Here is a 15793-nt window from a genome sequence, read left to right on the forward strand (position 1 = left end):
AACTGAAGAAAGAAAGAAAGAAAGAAAGAAAGAAAGAATATGAATATGATTGGTTTTGATGTTTACATGTATGAATGTGATGTTTTGCTTTGTGTCATTAAAAAATTGTTTTGATCTCTTTTTGTGTTAGACCTGATGCTTCTGAAAAAGGAGAGTGAAGAGCTGAATGAATCCAAAGACAACATTCAGTATGAGAAACATCTTGATTTCATAACTGAAGTGAACTTTGGTTCCTCACAGACTGAAAAGACTACACACAAAATAGTTCAAAAGACATGGTTTGGAAGTCTTTTTTTCATCTGCCAACAATGTGGAATTATTTACAATACAAAAGCAAGCTTTGAAATCCATATGAGGATTCACACTGGAGAAAAGCCGTACGCCTGCCAACAATGTGGAAATAGTTTCTCTAAAAAAGAAAACCTTAAAGCCCACGAGAGAATGCACACTGGAGAGAAGCCTTTCACCTGTCAACAATGTGGAAAGAGTTTCGTTTCGAAAGCAGTCTTTCAAGGACACATGAGAATTCATGCTGGAGAAAAGTCTTACACCTGCGAACTGTGTGGAAATAGTTTCCTACGAAAAGGAGACCTTGAAAGCCACATAAAAATTCACACTGGAGAGAAGCCCTTCACATGCCCTCAATGTGGAAGGGGTTTAACATGCAAACAAACCCTTAATGCCCACATAAGAACTCACACAGGAGAGAAGCCTTACACCTGCCAAGAATGTGAAAAAAGTTTCGTTAAAAAACCAGACTTTCAAAGGCACATGAGAATTCACACAGGGGAGAAGCCTTATACCTGCCCTGAGTGTGGAAAGAGTTTCACTCATCAAGGAAACCTTAAAGTCCACATAAGAATTCACACTGGAGAGAAACCTTATACCTGCCAACAGTGTGGGAATAGTTTCCTTCGAAAAGGAGACCTTGAAAGCCACATGAAAATTCACAATGGAGAGAAGCCCTTCACATGCCCTCAGTGTGGAAGGAGTTTTAAACGTAAACAAACTCTTAATGGCCACATAAGAACTCACACAGGAGAGAAGCCTTACACCTGCCAACAATGTGGAAAAAGTTTCTCTGTAAAAGTAAACCTTGAAGCCCACAAGAAAATCCACTCTGGTGACAAGCCTCACACCTGCCAAGAATGTGGAAAAAGTTTCTTAAAAAAAACAGACTGTTGAAGGCACATGAGAATTCACACAGGGGAGAAGCCTTTTACCTGTCAACAGTGTGGAAAGAGTTTCACTCATCAAGGAAACCTTAAAGTGCACATGAGAATTCACACTGGAGAGAAGCCTCACACCTGCCAAGAATGTGGAAAAAGTTTCGTAAAAAAAACAGACTGTCGAAGGCACATGAGAATTCACACAGGAGAGAAACCTTTTACCTGCTTACAGTTACAGATGTAAAAAAGAATTAATTGTGCCATCACTGTGGAAAAACAGATATAGCAAACCTTGAAATTCACGTAAGAATTTACAGTGAAGAGAAGTATTTCACATCAGTGGCGAGCGGTGACTTTTTTTTTTTAACTGGGTATGCTAAGTTAATAAATAAATCATGGATTCAATCATCATTCATTCAAGGGATTTGTTCACAAATGCTGATTCATGCAGTAAATCTTGAGTGAGCCATTGAATCATTCATTTAAAAATTTCATGCGATTTTGTTTGGTGTCTGTATTATCGTTAGAATTGTGATAGAACCACAATCTCCATTAAAAAAACCTTCAGTTTATCCGGAATCATGCCGCTCTATTTTTCACAAAACTCTCAAACGAGTCCACTTTTTATGTAGCCTGCTGAGTTTTGTTAATGATATTCAGCTGCATCTGAATGTTTTGCAAAAAGAGACAGAATACTTATGTTTGTTATAATTCTTTAATCATATTTTAATTGAAACTGGGAATTGAAAAGAATCAGAACCCTAGAAACAAGGGTCTTTCTTTATTTAACAGATGCTTTTATTAAACCTTCTTCCAGGTTGCATCTAATAATAATAATAATACGTTTTTTTTTTTATATAGAGCCTTTCTGCAAACTCAAGGTTGCTGTACAGTATCAGAACACATAAGTATTACAGCAAGGGAGAGAAAACAAAAACAAAACATATATATAGACAAGTACAGTTACAGATAAAAATTTAGGAACAAGGCAGGGTTGGGGCCATTCATGAATTGAATTGAGAATGAATGGTAAATTCCAATTCACTTCATGGAATGGAATTGGAATTGGAATTGCATGCAGCTGACAGGAAATGGAATTGGAATTGAATTGGAATGTCAGGAAACAGAATTGAATTCAAATAAATTCCACTAAATTCCACTTGAGTTGCTAAATAAAATAGTTTGACTTGATTTGCTTAATAGTTTATAGTACATTAAATATTGTAAATCACATAAACAAACATATAAAAGAAATACAAAGTACTGTATGTTTAGTAGGGGTGTGAACCTACAGTGGTCTTACGGTTCGGTTCAATTACAATTATCATGTCATCGATTCGGTTCAATACAATATCTCGACGATGCACTGCATACTCGTTTTTCAATTTTACTTCAAATTTATTTTTCTTTTCTATTTCACAATGACGTAATGCGTTTTTATTTGATTAGATTTTTTTTGTCAGACCACTTGTAAAAGTGTAACTGTTCTATCGATTTTCTATTTGGGTAGAGAGGCCTGGAATTTTTGAGAATCCAAGTTGATGCCCAAAAATTCAATGGAAGTGCTGGGGCCTAGGGTTTTGTCTTGGGCGAGGGGAATCCCGAGCTCTGCGAAAAGCTTTTGGGTAGTCGTAAGATGTGTGCCTGGGAGGGAGTTGGGGGGGGGGGGGGTGATCAAGAAGTCATCCAATGTGGTGATTATTGGGAGAGGATCCAGCAAATTGCCTCTGACAACGTGTCGAAAATTTTAGGGCTGCTTCTGCAGCCGAAGGGGAGGCGGACGGCAAAATAAAATTTATTCTGCCAGCGGACGCCGAATAGGTGCCAAAAATCAGGGTGAATGGGCATGACATTAAAGGCAGAGGTGATGTCGACTTTGGCCAACCAAGCACCGCGGCGACCTGCTTTTTTAATCAGGGAAATGGATGGGTTGACAAAGGGCAAGTGGCGGTGGAGTGAGAAAATGAGCGACAGACTGCGCACGTGATGTTTTGGCAGCCTAAAACACCCTACTATGGAGTTCGGGATCCAGAGCTCCCCAGTAAGGGCACTGGTTCCATTGGGCGACCCGGATGGCGCATTTAGCTGAAAAAAGCTTGTGGTAGGTATAAAAGTGAGATCCCCCGTATGACAATGCGAGCTCAGCGATTATAGCGAGGTAGTTGCTGAGCTCGCGTCTTCTGTGGGGAAAGGCAGTGCAAATGACTTCTACGTAGTGAGTGAAAGCAATGGTGAATTCAGCGAAAGACAAAATGCGTGACGGATTGTGCTTTGAATTTTTTAAGATGACCGAAAACACACCACAATTAATTTCGCGATCAGAAGAAGTGTGTGATATAGGAGAGAGGAGTGAAAAAAGATCTACGTCCGCACCTGAAAGGATCTGGTTCCTGATGGCAATGGGTACGGGGGTGGTTTCAGGGCTAAGGCATTAGGGGGAATGGGCAGGGGTGTCGCAGAAGCAAGTGAGAAGGGAGAGCGGGTTTGGGCGGATGAAAAACAGGCTGCCGGTATTGCTTGTGGAAGCATGTTTGCGCTTGGAGCGACTCCTGGGAATAATGACAGAGAGGGGAGGAGGTGGACGGGGGCTTGCGTCGTGAGCAGCAGCAAGCATGCGCCGGACGCAAAACCTGTAAAGGACAAAGGAGGGAAGAGGGGAGGGATGGCGGGCGCTGGGGCATGCGCTGTTGGTGGAGTGATATTCGCGTTGGAGTGAGATAGCGGCACTGCCGTCCATGGGAAAGCAAGGGGAGTGTGGTGGGGTGCGGGCTGTGCGTGGGAATTTGCTGTCTGTGGCAGTGAGCTCGCGCTGACGCTGCGACTTGGAGAAGCCGTGGAGTGGCGCTTAAGGCCGTGGGTGACGGGCTGGCATTTGGCTGAACGTGGAAGAGGTGAGGGCTGGCGGCCTCGGCGACCGGGGCACGTCCTTAACTCGCAGAAGGTCTCCTGGCGTGCTCTGGCCGGGAGCCCGTCCCTGCGGCACTTGCGGATTGATGAGAATGGCGGCGGTGTGAGAGGGCCTGCGGCCCCGTGGTGCAGCCATGGGCTCCGTTGGATGATCCTGCTGGGCGGTGGTGGCTTGCGTTGCGAAATCAACACGACTTGCATTAAATAAAATCTATAGACATTAAAACACTTGATGCATTTCAGAATCTTAATTTAAACATTTAACCTAGGCAAGGCAAGGCAAGTTTATTTATGTAGCACATTTCATACACAATGGTAATTCAAAGTGCTGTACATAAAAAGGAATTAAAATCACAATGGCATAAAAATCATAAACATTTAAAATAATAAGATAACCTAGATAAATGTGCGCTGTTAGATGCATATCCAATCGTTTTTGCGGAGAGTGAAAGCGAAAGCGGGCTTTGCAGCTGACATGGAAGCTCAAACGCGGTGGAAACCTAAAATACACCATTTTTGTTGATAAAAGTAAGGCATAAAAAGGCATCATTCATAACTGCAAAAGGTCTACTATTATTATTTATGTGCGCACTCACAATATCAACAAAACATTATATTTGTGTAAAACGGTGCTGAGCCGGATAGACGCGCTCAGTGCTTTTAGCCAGTCTTTTCAACCAAATAAAAATAGTGTTTCAGTCCTTTAAATGAATTACTAACAAAAAAAAGACATTTGTTAAAAGCACACTGATGTTTGTTAGTTCGTTAAATGCACCAGTGTGTAAAGAAAGTGGCAATAATCCTTTCAGTTAAAATCTGAAGACTTATTTTATTCATGTGGTGTCCTCCCCTCGTTAGCCCAACCCCCTCCCGGAAAATCATACCAGCCCCCTGGGTCGCGTGTTCTGGCACTGGACTGAGTCCGTTATAACCGGTTATGGTCTATTACTGAACCGATACCGAATCGTCCTTGTCTGCATCGCGATGCATCGTAAAAACGATTAATTTTGACACCCTAATGTTTAGTATGTTAAGCATGATCATTTCACATGCCAAATTTCAGGAAATGATGATAATTCGATGTAATAAAAGGTGAATGAAATACTTGAATGAAAATGACATGTGTGTTGAGACATATATTATGTGGTAATCATATATTGAATGTATAGTACATCCAGAAACTTATCACCATTGTCATTCATTTATTAATTCATAATGTACAATTCTCATTTATATTTACTTGCATTTGATCAACTCTATTTCATACATGGTATTTGTAAAGCATCATAAATAAAGTTCAAACGTATGTCTCTAAATGCAATCACAAATAAATGCTCAGAAACAGCAATAAATGGAATTCAGTGGAATTTCCCTGAATTGAATTCCACTTCCTGTAATTCCAATTCAATTCCATCTCTGTTTCCTGTAATTGTTGTTGAATTCCAATTCCTTCTTTGAATTGGAATTGTTGAGTTCATTCCTGAATTGGCCCCAACCCTGGAACCAGGCATGAAACAGATGATGTAGTCAGATCAGAGAAGCAAGAGAGGAAAAGATGTGATTTAAGGTGAGTTTTGAAATCCTGTACTGGGGGCGGAGATATAAAACGCTTGTCCACCAAACAATGCTAACCTGTAACAGGATTAACAGCAGACAAGTTTCATCAGTGATATTTAAGAAGTTGAGTCAAAGAACACAGGATACCAGGTAAACTGAAAGAACACATTTTTATTGAAAGAACAATGATTAAGAACTGACAGTCTGGCTTGAAATTGTTACTAAAGGTAAAGGCATTCCCAATGTTTTGGCAGAGGGTGGATGTCTAAAGATAATCTCAGAGGAACTGTTGCCACATGCCAATGAAGCAGCTGACCTTTATGAAGCAGAACTAGGCTAGTCACTGACCAGACATTCAGTGTTTGGAAGTGATCCCTTTTCTTCAGGGAGACAAAGAGAACGTGTGGAACACCACTTTGCAGAACTGCACCCAGATATGGAAATATGCTACAACAATACTGTGAACGGTGACTTCTCATACTTTAAACTAGCTCTGCTGGATCTCATTGAAACAACAAAAAGATACACAACATGACCCATAAATAACAGAAAAGGTAGAGAAATTACATAAACAAATTTGTTTAGAGTTTAGTCAACAGAAACTATCTTTCAGAACAGAAAATGCATCAGAAAGGCCTGTGACTTCATAGACATTGGTGTACTCTTGTCTACATTTAAGACACTGGCTAGAAGTTTCATGCCATTGCAGCACACATACTTTGCATCCCACAATGCTCCGGCAACAGACTGCAAACATTGGCTCCTGGAAGGGTCCTGTGAAATAAGAGATTCAATAAAGTTAGTCTTACTCATTTCGTCTGGTTAAACGTTCCAGTTTTTCCCCACTCTTATACAATATAACAAATTCGAAAAAATAAAAAAATGAAAACAGCTGCTTTATACCATAGAAGCAGCAACTGAACTATTATTTTTCCATGATTCTTATGGTAATCAATTTGGAAAGTATAAAACAACTGCTATAATATCTGAAGAATACACTTTTATGCAAAGCACTGATACTGGAACATGAGGGTGAGTAGATGACAACTGACATTGCGGTTAATTTTCTTGTCAACTTCAGTCTCCATCATAAGTTGAGATGTGTGTTGAGGACCATTTCTGAAAATCAGTAGGGAAGAAAAAAAACCTGAATGTACCTAGGTCTCTTTCGTTTGCTATTTTGTTGAAATCTTAGAAATTCCTCCTCTGAAACAGCAAGTATTTTGCGAGCATTTTGCTTCCAGTATAATGAACCTGTAGGTAACATATGACTAAACATTCAAGTGTCAAATAAATAAATTAAACCATTAAAAAAAAGTATTAATTACTATAACGTATGCTGCATTAAAATTTTTTTGTAATGAAATACCTTTGGTTCCTTCAGACTCCACTATTTGATTACCCTGAGTATCTTAACTTGGCAGGTGGTCTGAGCAGTTGACGAGGCATGTGGGGAATCCCGGTTTAGGATGAGCTGACGCGATGCGACGTGCATCCGAGAGGACTGGACAAGGATCAGGACTGTCATTCTCCATTTCAGTGAGCTTAAAGTTAGAGCCGTTCAAATGAAGAATGACGTTGACAAATTCCACAAACGGAAGATCAAGAACGGGTATATCGCAACGGATTGTATCCTTGTCCAGCCCCAACAGAAACAACGCTGATTGAAGCATCGGGCCAGCTCATCTGATGATATAGCTCGGCGAATTCAACCACATACCTCTCCAACTCCCGACCACCCTGTCGCAAACTCCTCAGCTTTTCATCAGCAGTCATTGTCATGGTGTCGTCTTCTGTCACGTGTTGCTGGGAGATGAAGAGTCAAAGAGAAGACGTTTCAATCAAACAATGTGTTTTAATAAAGACAAACCGGGAATCCAAAGAAACACAACCATACAAAACTTTAAGACGACACAAAGCAAACTGAGAAACACACGACTTATAAAGGGTGAGACTAATTACAAGACCAGGTGCAGACGATAATTAAATCAACACAGAAAGGCAAAGGAAGAAACCAAAGTTAACTGAATGACAGGGGGAGACAAAGGGAGAAACCAAAGCAGAACAGTCCAATAAACAAAACACAAGGAGACATGTGAGAGTGATATGTTCATTTTATTGTAAGTACTATGCTAACGATTTACCCATCTGTCGTAAATTATCTGAAAAATGGCATATCATAAAATAATCAAACAGAACAATTTTTATTATATTTTATATAAAATACATATTGTACATAACAGGTTTTTGATATCAGTTTGATATAACAATGTACAAATTTGTCGTAATTTATCTTAAAAAATTGCATCATGAAATAATCAAACAGATCCTTAGTAAGTGGTTAATCTGTTACTAGTTAATATATTATTTGTCACTTAAAAATAATTAAAATATCAATCATTTAAATGTGTATCCTTCACTGAAGATCGCATCATGAATAAACCATTTACAAATCTTTCTGCATCCCCTAATCTAAAGTGTAAACAATTCATCAGTTGTAAATGTTTTACTCATTATTCAAAGGTCTTTCACCCCGTGTGTATACCCACCTGATACCCACACAACCTGTAACCGGCAGGTTTGTAAAACATTTACAACTGATGAGTAGTTTAGACTTTAGATTAGGGGATGCAGAAAGTGTTGTATATGATTTATTCATTATTTATTCATCAACACCTTTTGAATACTTTGTAGTGTGTACTGCAATGTAAGTGCTGACTGGTAAGGGTAAAGATGTTTTCTTTGGCAAACATGATCTGCGCCCCAAATGACGCACTATACACTCTGCACTTATTCACTATGTACTTATGCACTAAGCACCATGTTCAAATTTGTTTTCATATCAACTTCAAATTTGGAATAACTTATTTAGATTTATTACACGGCTCTTTGGAATGCTTGATTCTGATTGGTCAGTTGAGACATTTGCAGGTTCGTTCTTTTCAAATAATCACCGCTCCAAAGTAATAACGCATAGCCGGTACTACTTGTATGTTTAAAATCCCTCCGTGCCAACAAAGATTACCGTTTGGCGCCATCTTGTGACAAACACTGGACAACCACAATTAACAATGGAAAATTTCGACTTTAATCTATTTAAATTGTCTTACTAACGTACACAGGTTGAATGTTAGTCACGTGGTACTATATCGTTTCGCGGAAGGATAAAAATGTTAATTTAAAACAAATATGCCAATAAAAGGTTTCAAATTCATATTCATGTCCAGTTTTTTTCCTTATGTGGCAAGTAGCCGTGTAATAAGCGGGATAATGTACAGGCAGCCGGTAGTTATCGCAGAAATAAGCCCCTTCAGTGTGATACAAGTCCTTCCGCTTCTAACAGGTTTTATCCTTAATTTGATATCAGTTTGAAGTCTTAAGTAAGGGATAATGTACAGGCAGCCGGTAGTTATCGCAGAAATAAGCCCCAACAGTGTGATCAGGACCCGACGCGAAGCGGAGTGTTTGTCACAAGATGGCGCCAAACGGTCAGATATGTTTCCTATCTTATTTTTTACTTTAAATGGTATGTAACTCAGGCAGAGCTCTAATAGCAGAACATAGTTTTTTTTTGTTATATCCAAAGTTTTTGAAGTTCTTTCCAATTTAAAAAAAATATATATATAAAAGAAGGGGCAGAAATATTTTCCGAAGGTGTATTATTTAGAATGATAACACTGTCAGAAATATTTGCTTTCTGTATACATTCTGTATACAGTGAAAGACATGCAAGTAATCATTTGGTTTTATTGAACAAAACTGTTAAAATATATAATGTATTATAAACAATAGAGCTAATGTACATTAAACATTATATCTAATGTGTGCAGAGGGCGCCAACGACCTGGGCTTCGTTTCCCGATACGATTGATCTTAGCACTTAAGAGTGTTTTCTACATTCAGCAGGAGTAATATGTATGTCATTGTTGCACATGCTGTTATAGCAATCCATCTAATTTTTGATTTCCGATTCTTCTTCTACTTGTGTGAATGTGTATTCAACTCGAATAACATAAAAGTCCTGTAATTTCCTCTTGAGCAAGTTTAAAAACATGAATTAACTGAAAATGTCGTACAGTAAAAACACTGTCTTGCTCCAATCTCGCATAAAACTAATTCTAACAGTCCTTGCCGAAAATGACATCAGCATCATTTTCGATATTTATATGAAGCCTTAATTATTTAAGTAGAATTATTTATCAATTTCTTTATCAACAATTGCTTATCTCACATAAAAAAAGGAAATAAATAAATAAGCTCTTACATTTATTTTTGAAAAGTTTAGCCTAATTATCTTCACCTGATGTGCATTTGCTAAAAGGACAAAAAATTTAAATAAGCACATACCTAGGGGTGGAGACACTAGCAAAATGGCTGAAACCAGAAAACTAAGAAAATAAATTTTTCAAAAAGAGGAAATTAATATTATTTTAGAGGAGGTGGAGCTACAAAACATCATGTTTGCAAGAGCAATCAGGTTCACCTCCTACTGACAGACACTTGAAATCTAGTTCAATTAGATTTAAGTATTTGTTTTATAAATGTGCCTTGGAAAAAAACATTACTGGTGTCCATCTTGAGATGAAATAAAGGGACTGATATATTTTAAGATCAGTCACTGCAAGAGTCCTTCAGTTGAAAAAGCTCAGACTTGCATTTTAGTCTGGACTTGGCTTTAGTCTTGTCTGTGAAAAGAGGGTTATGTATTTTACTACAGCTTGAGTCTTGAGGGTGGTGTGTGGCAATATAGTATTAGGGCCTATCCTTATATGTGCAGAAAAATGTTTAATGTGCACATTCTTTATCAGCACTGTTTTATATAAATGTACTCTCCATATACATTTATAAAAGGACAACCTTTGACCTTTATCAACCTAACAAGAGAATGAATTCAGCGAAGAGATAATTAATGCAATTTCTAAAATCAGTGATTCAGTTTTTTCAAGTGGGGCCTTTTGCAATTAGAGACACAGATGACAATCAGTGTGCAACATGTGAATATTATCACAGCCTGAAAATTTTTAATTTTGTAATTTTCATTTTTAATTTTTTTTTTCATTCTTACATTTATTGTAATTTTATTTTATTTCTTTATTTGTTATTATTTCTATATTGAATTGTGTAATGAGTAGAAAGTAGAAATGAATAAAAATATACGTACAAATAAAAGGAAAAATTACTTTGAAGGGAAGTAAATTTTAGGTGCAATTTGCCGGATGTCCAGCAGGTGTCCTTATAACTCTGTCTCCTTACGATGCACTTAAGGCTTTACGATTACTCCAGAACACTGGTAGATCTACGAAGATTTTAAAGTGCTACTTAAGTTACGATGTTTTTGGTAAACAGACCGTAATATTAAGATCAGTCGTACGATCATTTTTACGAACTTCTTAGGCTTACGATGCTTTTGGGAAACCCTGACCATTGTTTATCTAATCCTTGTTTAATACTGACTAAACAACATTTAATTCAAATATCCACTTAATCTTTAATATTTGGGCATCTCCTTATAATAGAAAAGCAACAGCCACTGTAATTTCTTAAATATATGGACATCAAAATGCGTAAACTCCGAGAAAGGGTTTAAACATTTATTTTTTTTTAATTTATTTTTTTAAAATCCGATGAACAGTTCTTTGCTGAAAAAAAAAACAGCTAAAACCAGACTAGGCTGGTTGGCTGGTCTTAGCTGGTTTAGGCTGGAAGTAGCTGGTTTTAGATGGTTTTACATGTTTATAAATGATTTATCTTGATGATTTACCTAAATGATTTACACATCTGATGAAATAGCGCACATTGCATTCCCAGACAAACGTTATAATAACCCCAAACTCACAACAACATGCAGAGATGGAGTTTAAGATGCTCCACACATGTAAATGAAAACAGTTTGCGTAGACGCATATACTGTGAAGGGGAGCTGCTCTGAGACGCACTTATGTAACCTACACGCATTTAAATAATTAAAGCGCATTGAACCAGTTAATGCAGGATATGCTTTGATAACCTACTCTAGTGTAAAAGCAAATTGAATCAAAGTCAATATTCACCTGAGTGGAAGACCAAATCTCTCAGCTGAGTGCTGGAAGAAGTAAAGGGTTGTTGAAGCCAGATTGTTTGTTGCAACACCAAGATACATGATCTGCATAAGAAAAAACAGTTTACATTTTTACTGTATATTATTCTGACATCAATATACAATATCAGTTAAATATATTGTGAGCAATGATTGTAAGTTGGTTAGTAATAACTGCTGCACTTCAGTACCCTTTTTTCAAAGTTAAATACCTTTCTAGAAAAAACCATCGATGCCCCCGAAGATCACAATGCTGTAGCTGTTTTGGAGAAATTTATATAAAGTCAAAAACAATGAAAATTAAAAAGGTTAAGCTAATAATTTTTTTTTTTTAGTTATTTAGTATGAGATTATACGGAATGAGCTTATGATTTGTATCGATGTGCATCAATGCTCTTGGGCTGGGCACATAGTATGTTTGGCGAACTACACATCCCAACTGGCCCGGATCCTTTCCCACGGCACCCGATGTCCTGGATTTCACTGCTGACACTAATGTGTCCAGCTCTTCATCCAGAATCCTACTCTATGTGTCTCTCACCGACAGCCCCATTTCTGACATTCTCCGGTGTATGGTTCTTGTGCTCACACCCAACAAATTTGTAACACAGGGTACTGGTAGACCCATAGCTACCAGTTCCTCAATGCGTTCCTCTGATACAACAATTCTGGGCCGCCCAAGGTTGCCAGATTCAAAGCTCAGAGTGTTGTGCGTACACTGATTGTGGTTGATCTCACGAATCACTTGCACAACCTCTCGGAGTCCATCCAAAACAGCAGGTGGAAAAGACTGTTCCTGGCTTGAGAGTGCTTAAAAAAAACTAGCTCCTGGGAACAGGCAAACTCCAAAAAATCTATATCAACTGGAGGTTGATTCTGCAAATGGGTCAGCTGTGCATCCAGTCTATCCAATATAGCATTCATCAAGAGACAGCATAACAACAATTAGCAACATAGGCCTTATTTGATAAACACTTGATATACACAACAAACACTTTATTTGATACCAAACCTTGAATTCTCAACGATTTGGTATCAAACGTTTTAAGTGCATAGTTTAGCATCGGCTCAAATGATCAAAGTAGATTATGATATTCAGTGTTTTAATGAAAATGCAAAACCAAACTATTAATTTCTTTAATTTGTAACATCAGCTCAAAATTTTGTATGAAAAGATTCTGCTTACACTGCTGTTCAAAAGTTTGGGACCAGTAATAATTTTACTGTTTTTAAGTATTTCCTGCTTGAAGTGGCACAATCACTATCACTTTATGTAATGAATAGATTTAATTTAGCCATATAATAAGCAAAGGGTTTAAATATACAACAGATGCTGAAAAAAAAAAAAAAAAACAGTTCTAAAGAACAGTGCTCAGTTTAACTGTTCAGAACAAAAAGGGACTCATGAATAACCATCACAAAACAAAAAAACAGTCGTAGATCATATGGGTCCCCCCACACAGTGTCCCAAACCTTAGGGGGTTATTTTAATTTTAGCTATATATTTTTTGGTCCTTTGGACTATATGTAAACATATTTTATGTTAAATATCTTACTCTGGGCAGTACTAAATAAAAAAATTACATGCATTTCGAATGACTTATATTATTACCATCTCTCAGCATCAAGAACTAATAAACGTTGGATATGCACACTGCAAAATCCCCCTTCTGGAAAGATGTACTTTCCCTGCCCTGTAGCCAATATGGAGTTCCAGCTCAAGCACCTGCGCACTGTGACAGGTAAATGCTGGATGGTTACCTCCCTTAAACACGTGCCAAATATCATCAAGCCGTGGACTCATGTTTGGTCCAAGTGGAAGGGGACTGTGAGCTCTGGGCTTGACGCCAAGAGACAACTCTGACCTGTGTCTACTTGCAGTGGTGGGTTCCCTAAAATGCTACGCTCTCTATACATGTGGGACCTAAATTGAGAAGACTCATTAAGTATAATGACCCGCAATGTGTTGATAATCCTGCCATAGCCAGCCAACTAGCACTTGTTAAGGCACCTCAAGCATCATTGGAATAAAATCTTCAAAAACAGGGACAGGGACAGTTTGATAACAAGATGTAAAATAGCTCAGCTGAGCTCATCCATAACTTCTGTTCATTGTCTCCAAAAGGTCCTGCTACTTCTAGTCATGCGCTTTGACATCAGGTCCTCAAATTAAGACATTGACTGGACGTTCCGTCAAACATCTGCCATTTTGTGGAATTAATCTGCATTAAAATGACATTTGTGCTATAAAATAATATTTTAAATATGTTTCAGCATTAAATATTACATCAAATGTTTCCTTATTTAATTTATGACCATCAACAGAGAGCAGAGAGACAGTGATGAAAAGATAAAACCCAATACAACAGCAAAAGAGAAATCCTGTATCTGTATCTGGATGGCTGGAATGCAGTGACACCAGAATCAGAAGATCCAGCTGGACAAAGGCATTGAGTAACATCAGGAAGAACAGCTACATGCTCTTCTATGTGAAAATGTAAACAGCACCACAATGCTAGTGCTTAACTAATGTTCAGCGTTCAGTTCATTTGTGTTAACAAATTGTTGTTTTGTAAGTTCAGTTATCTCTGGTTTGAGTATGTTAACCTCGTTCTGCTGGTCACGGATTCGTGGGTTCATTGTGATCAAATGAGTTCCTCAAAATACAGAAGATGACATTGATTAGCATGTGCAGAAATGTTCACATGTAAGAATGACTTTGGCAAATCTTACCCAAATAGAAACAGCTGCTGTTGAATATTGTCTGCTTTCTCTGTAAGCACTAGAGGGCATAAGTGTCTCAGAAATCTGTCTTGGCAGACAGTATCCTAACATCTTACCTTTGGATTACATTCAAGTTTCATTGAAGCAATTCTTATTATTTCCTGGATGAATGTGTGCGTTCCTGGGGAAACATGAAAACTGTTGCAAAATGCTCTTGAAGAGCAGTCAAGTTTGTGCTGACAAGTACTAATCTCTGAAAGACTGAAACACTGTTTTTCTAAGTGTACTAAATGCATTAAATTGACACTTTCATCAAATTTAAACCAAAAACTTGAGGTGAGTTTGCTATAGGCTCAGGCCTGTTTAAGGAGTGAGCTGTACTTCTGTAACTAAACCAGCAATATTTCAGAACACAAGGAAAAACAAAGCATTAAAAGTCGAGGGGAGAAAATGTTTGAACAGAATGAAAATGTGTAATTTTTCTTATTTTGCCTAAATATAATCTTTATTTCTTTTAGTACTGCCCTTTAGAAGCAAAAGAAGGTTCAGGTTTCCCAGAAGACAAAGTAAATTAAATTTACCCTGATCTTAAAATCTTTAAAAAGGCGGGTAGTATAGAAAGAAATACAGAGGAATAAAGACTCCCTCTCACAACTGCAGCATTTCCACCCAGCATCCCAGCAAAAATATAACGACAAATCAGTCGATAATTTACCATCTTCTCTAACTGTACACTGAACCTCATTTATGGCCCAAACATCTATAAACACTTATACACACTTCATCAATTTATAATAAGCATGCTCTATCCTAAGACAAGCTGCCACCAATCCCATTGTCACGTATCTGGTCTATCTCATCATGAACTCTTGCACACACATTCTGGACTGCAATCCCCATAAGCCACTGCACCAATCACTGCACACAGCTGCTCCTCGTTTCCCACTGAACTGATTGCTGCATACACCTGTTTCACATTTACCCACATGCATTTAAGCCACTCACACACACAGCCACCTTGCGGGCTGGGGGAGAGGTCGGCCCGCAGGTTGTGGATGGCGGAAGCAGCAGCGAGAAGTCGGAAAGGAACGGCGGTGAGGCACAACTGCTCCGTGAATGGATCAGAGAGGCATGAGTGGGGAGATAGTGAAGGGAGTATGGATGTAGTAAGTGAAGAGGAAAGTGAAAGATCGTCAGGAAATTGCTGGAATGAAGTAAGAAGTCGGAAAAATCGGGGAGAAAAACGGAAGAAAAGGAGTGATGTAGAAGAGTCTGATGATAAGAGTAGAGATAGCATAAAATGCATCGTAAGGTTTGGAGATCATGTTGGGGTAAGCAAAATTAATCCAATTAAACTGAC

The 15793-nt window shown here is 38.2% G+C and overlaps 1 protein-coding gene across 1 annotated transcript in view; it reads left to right on the forward strand.

Annotated features, from left to right (window-relative positions):
- Window positions 1-351: 351 nt before the first annotated feature.
- LOC141326010 (uncharacterized) overlaps window positions 352-15793 on the forward strand; it is a 295299-nt gene continuing 279857 nt past the window's right edge. Inside the window, 1 exon segment of the mRNA XM_073834721.1 lies at window positions 352-1332. Coding sequence (XP_073690822.1) covers window positions 352-1332 — 981 coding nt within the window.

This window comes from Garra rufa, chromosome 2 (genome assembly GCF_049309525.1).
Source record: "Garra rufa chromosome 2, GarRuf1.0, whole genome shotgun sequence".
Classification (NCBI taxonomy): domain Eukaryota; kingdom Metazoa; phylum Chordata; class Actinopteri; order Cypriniformes; family Cyprinidae; genus Garra; species Garra rufa.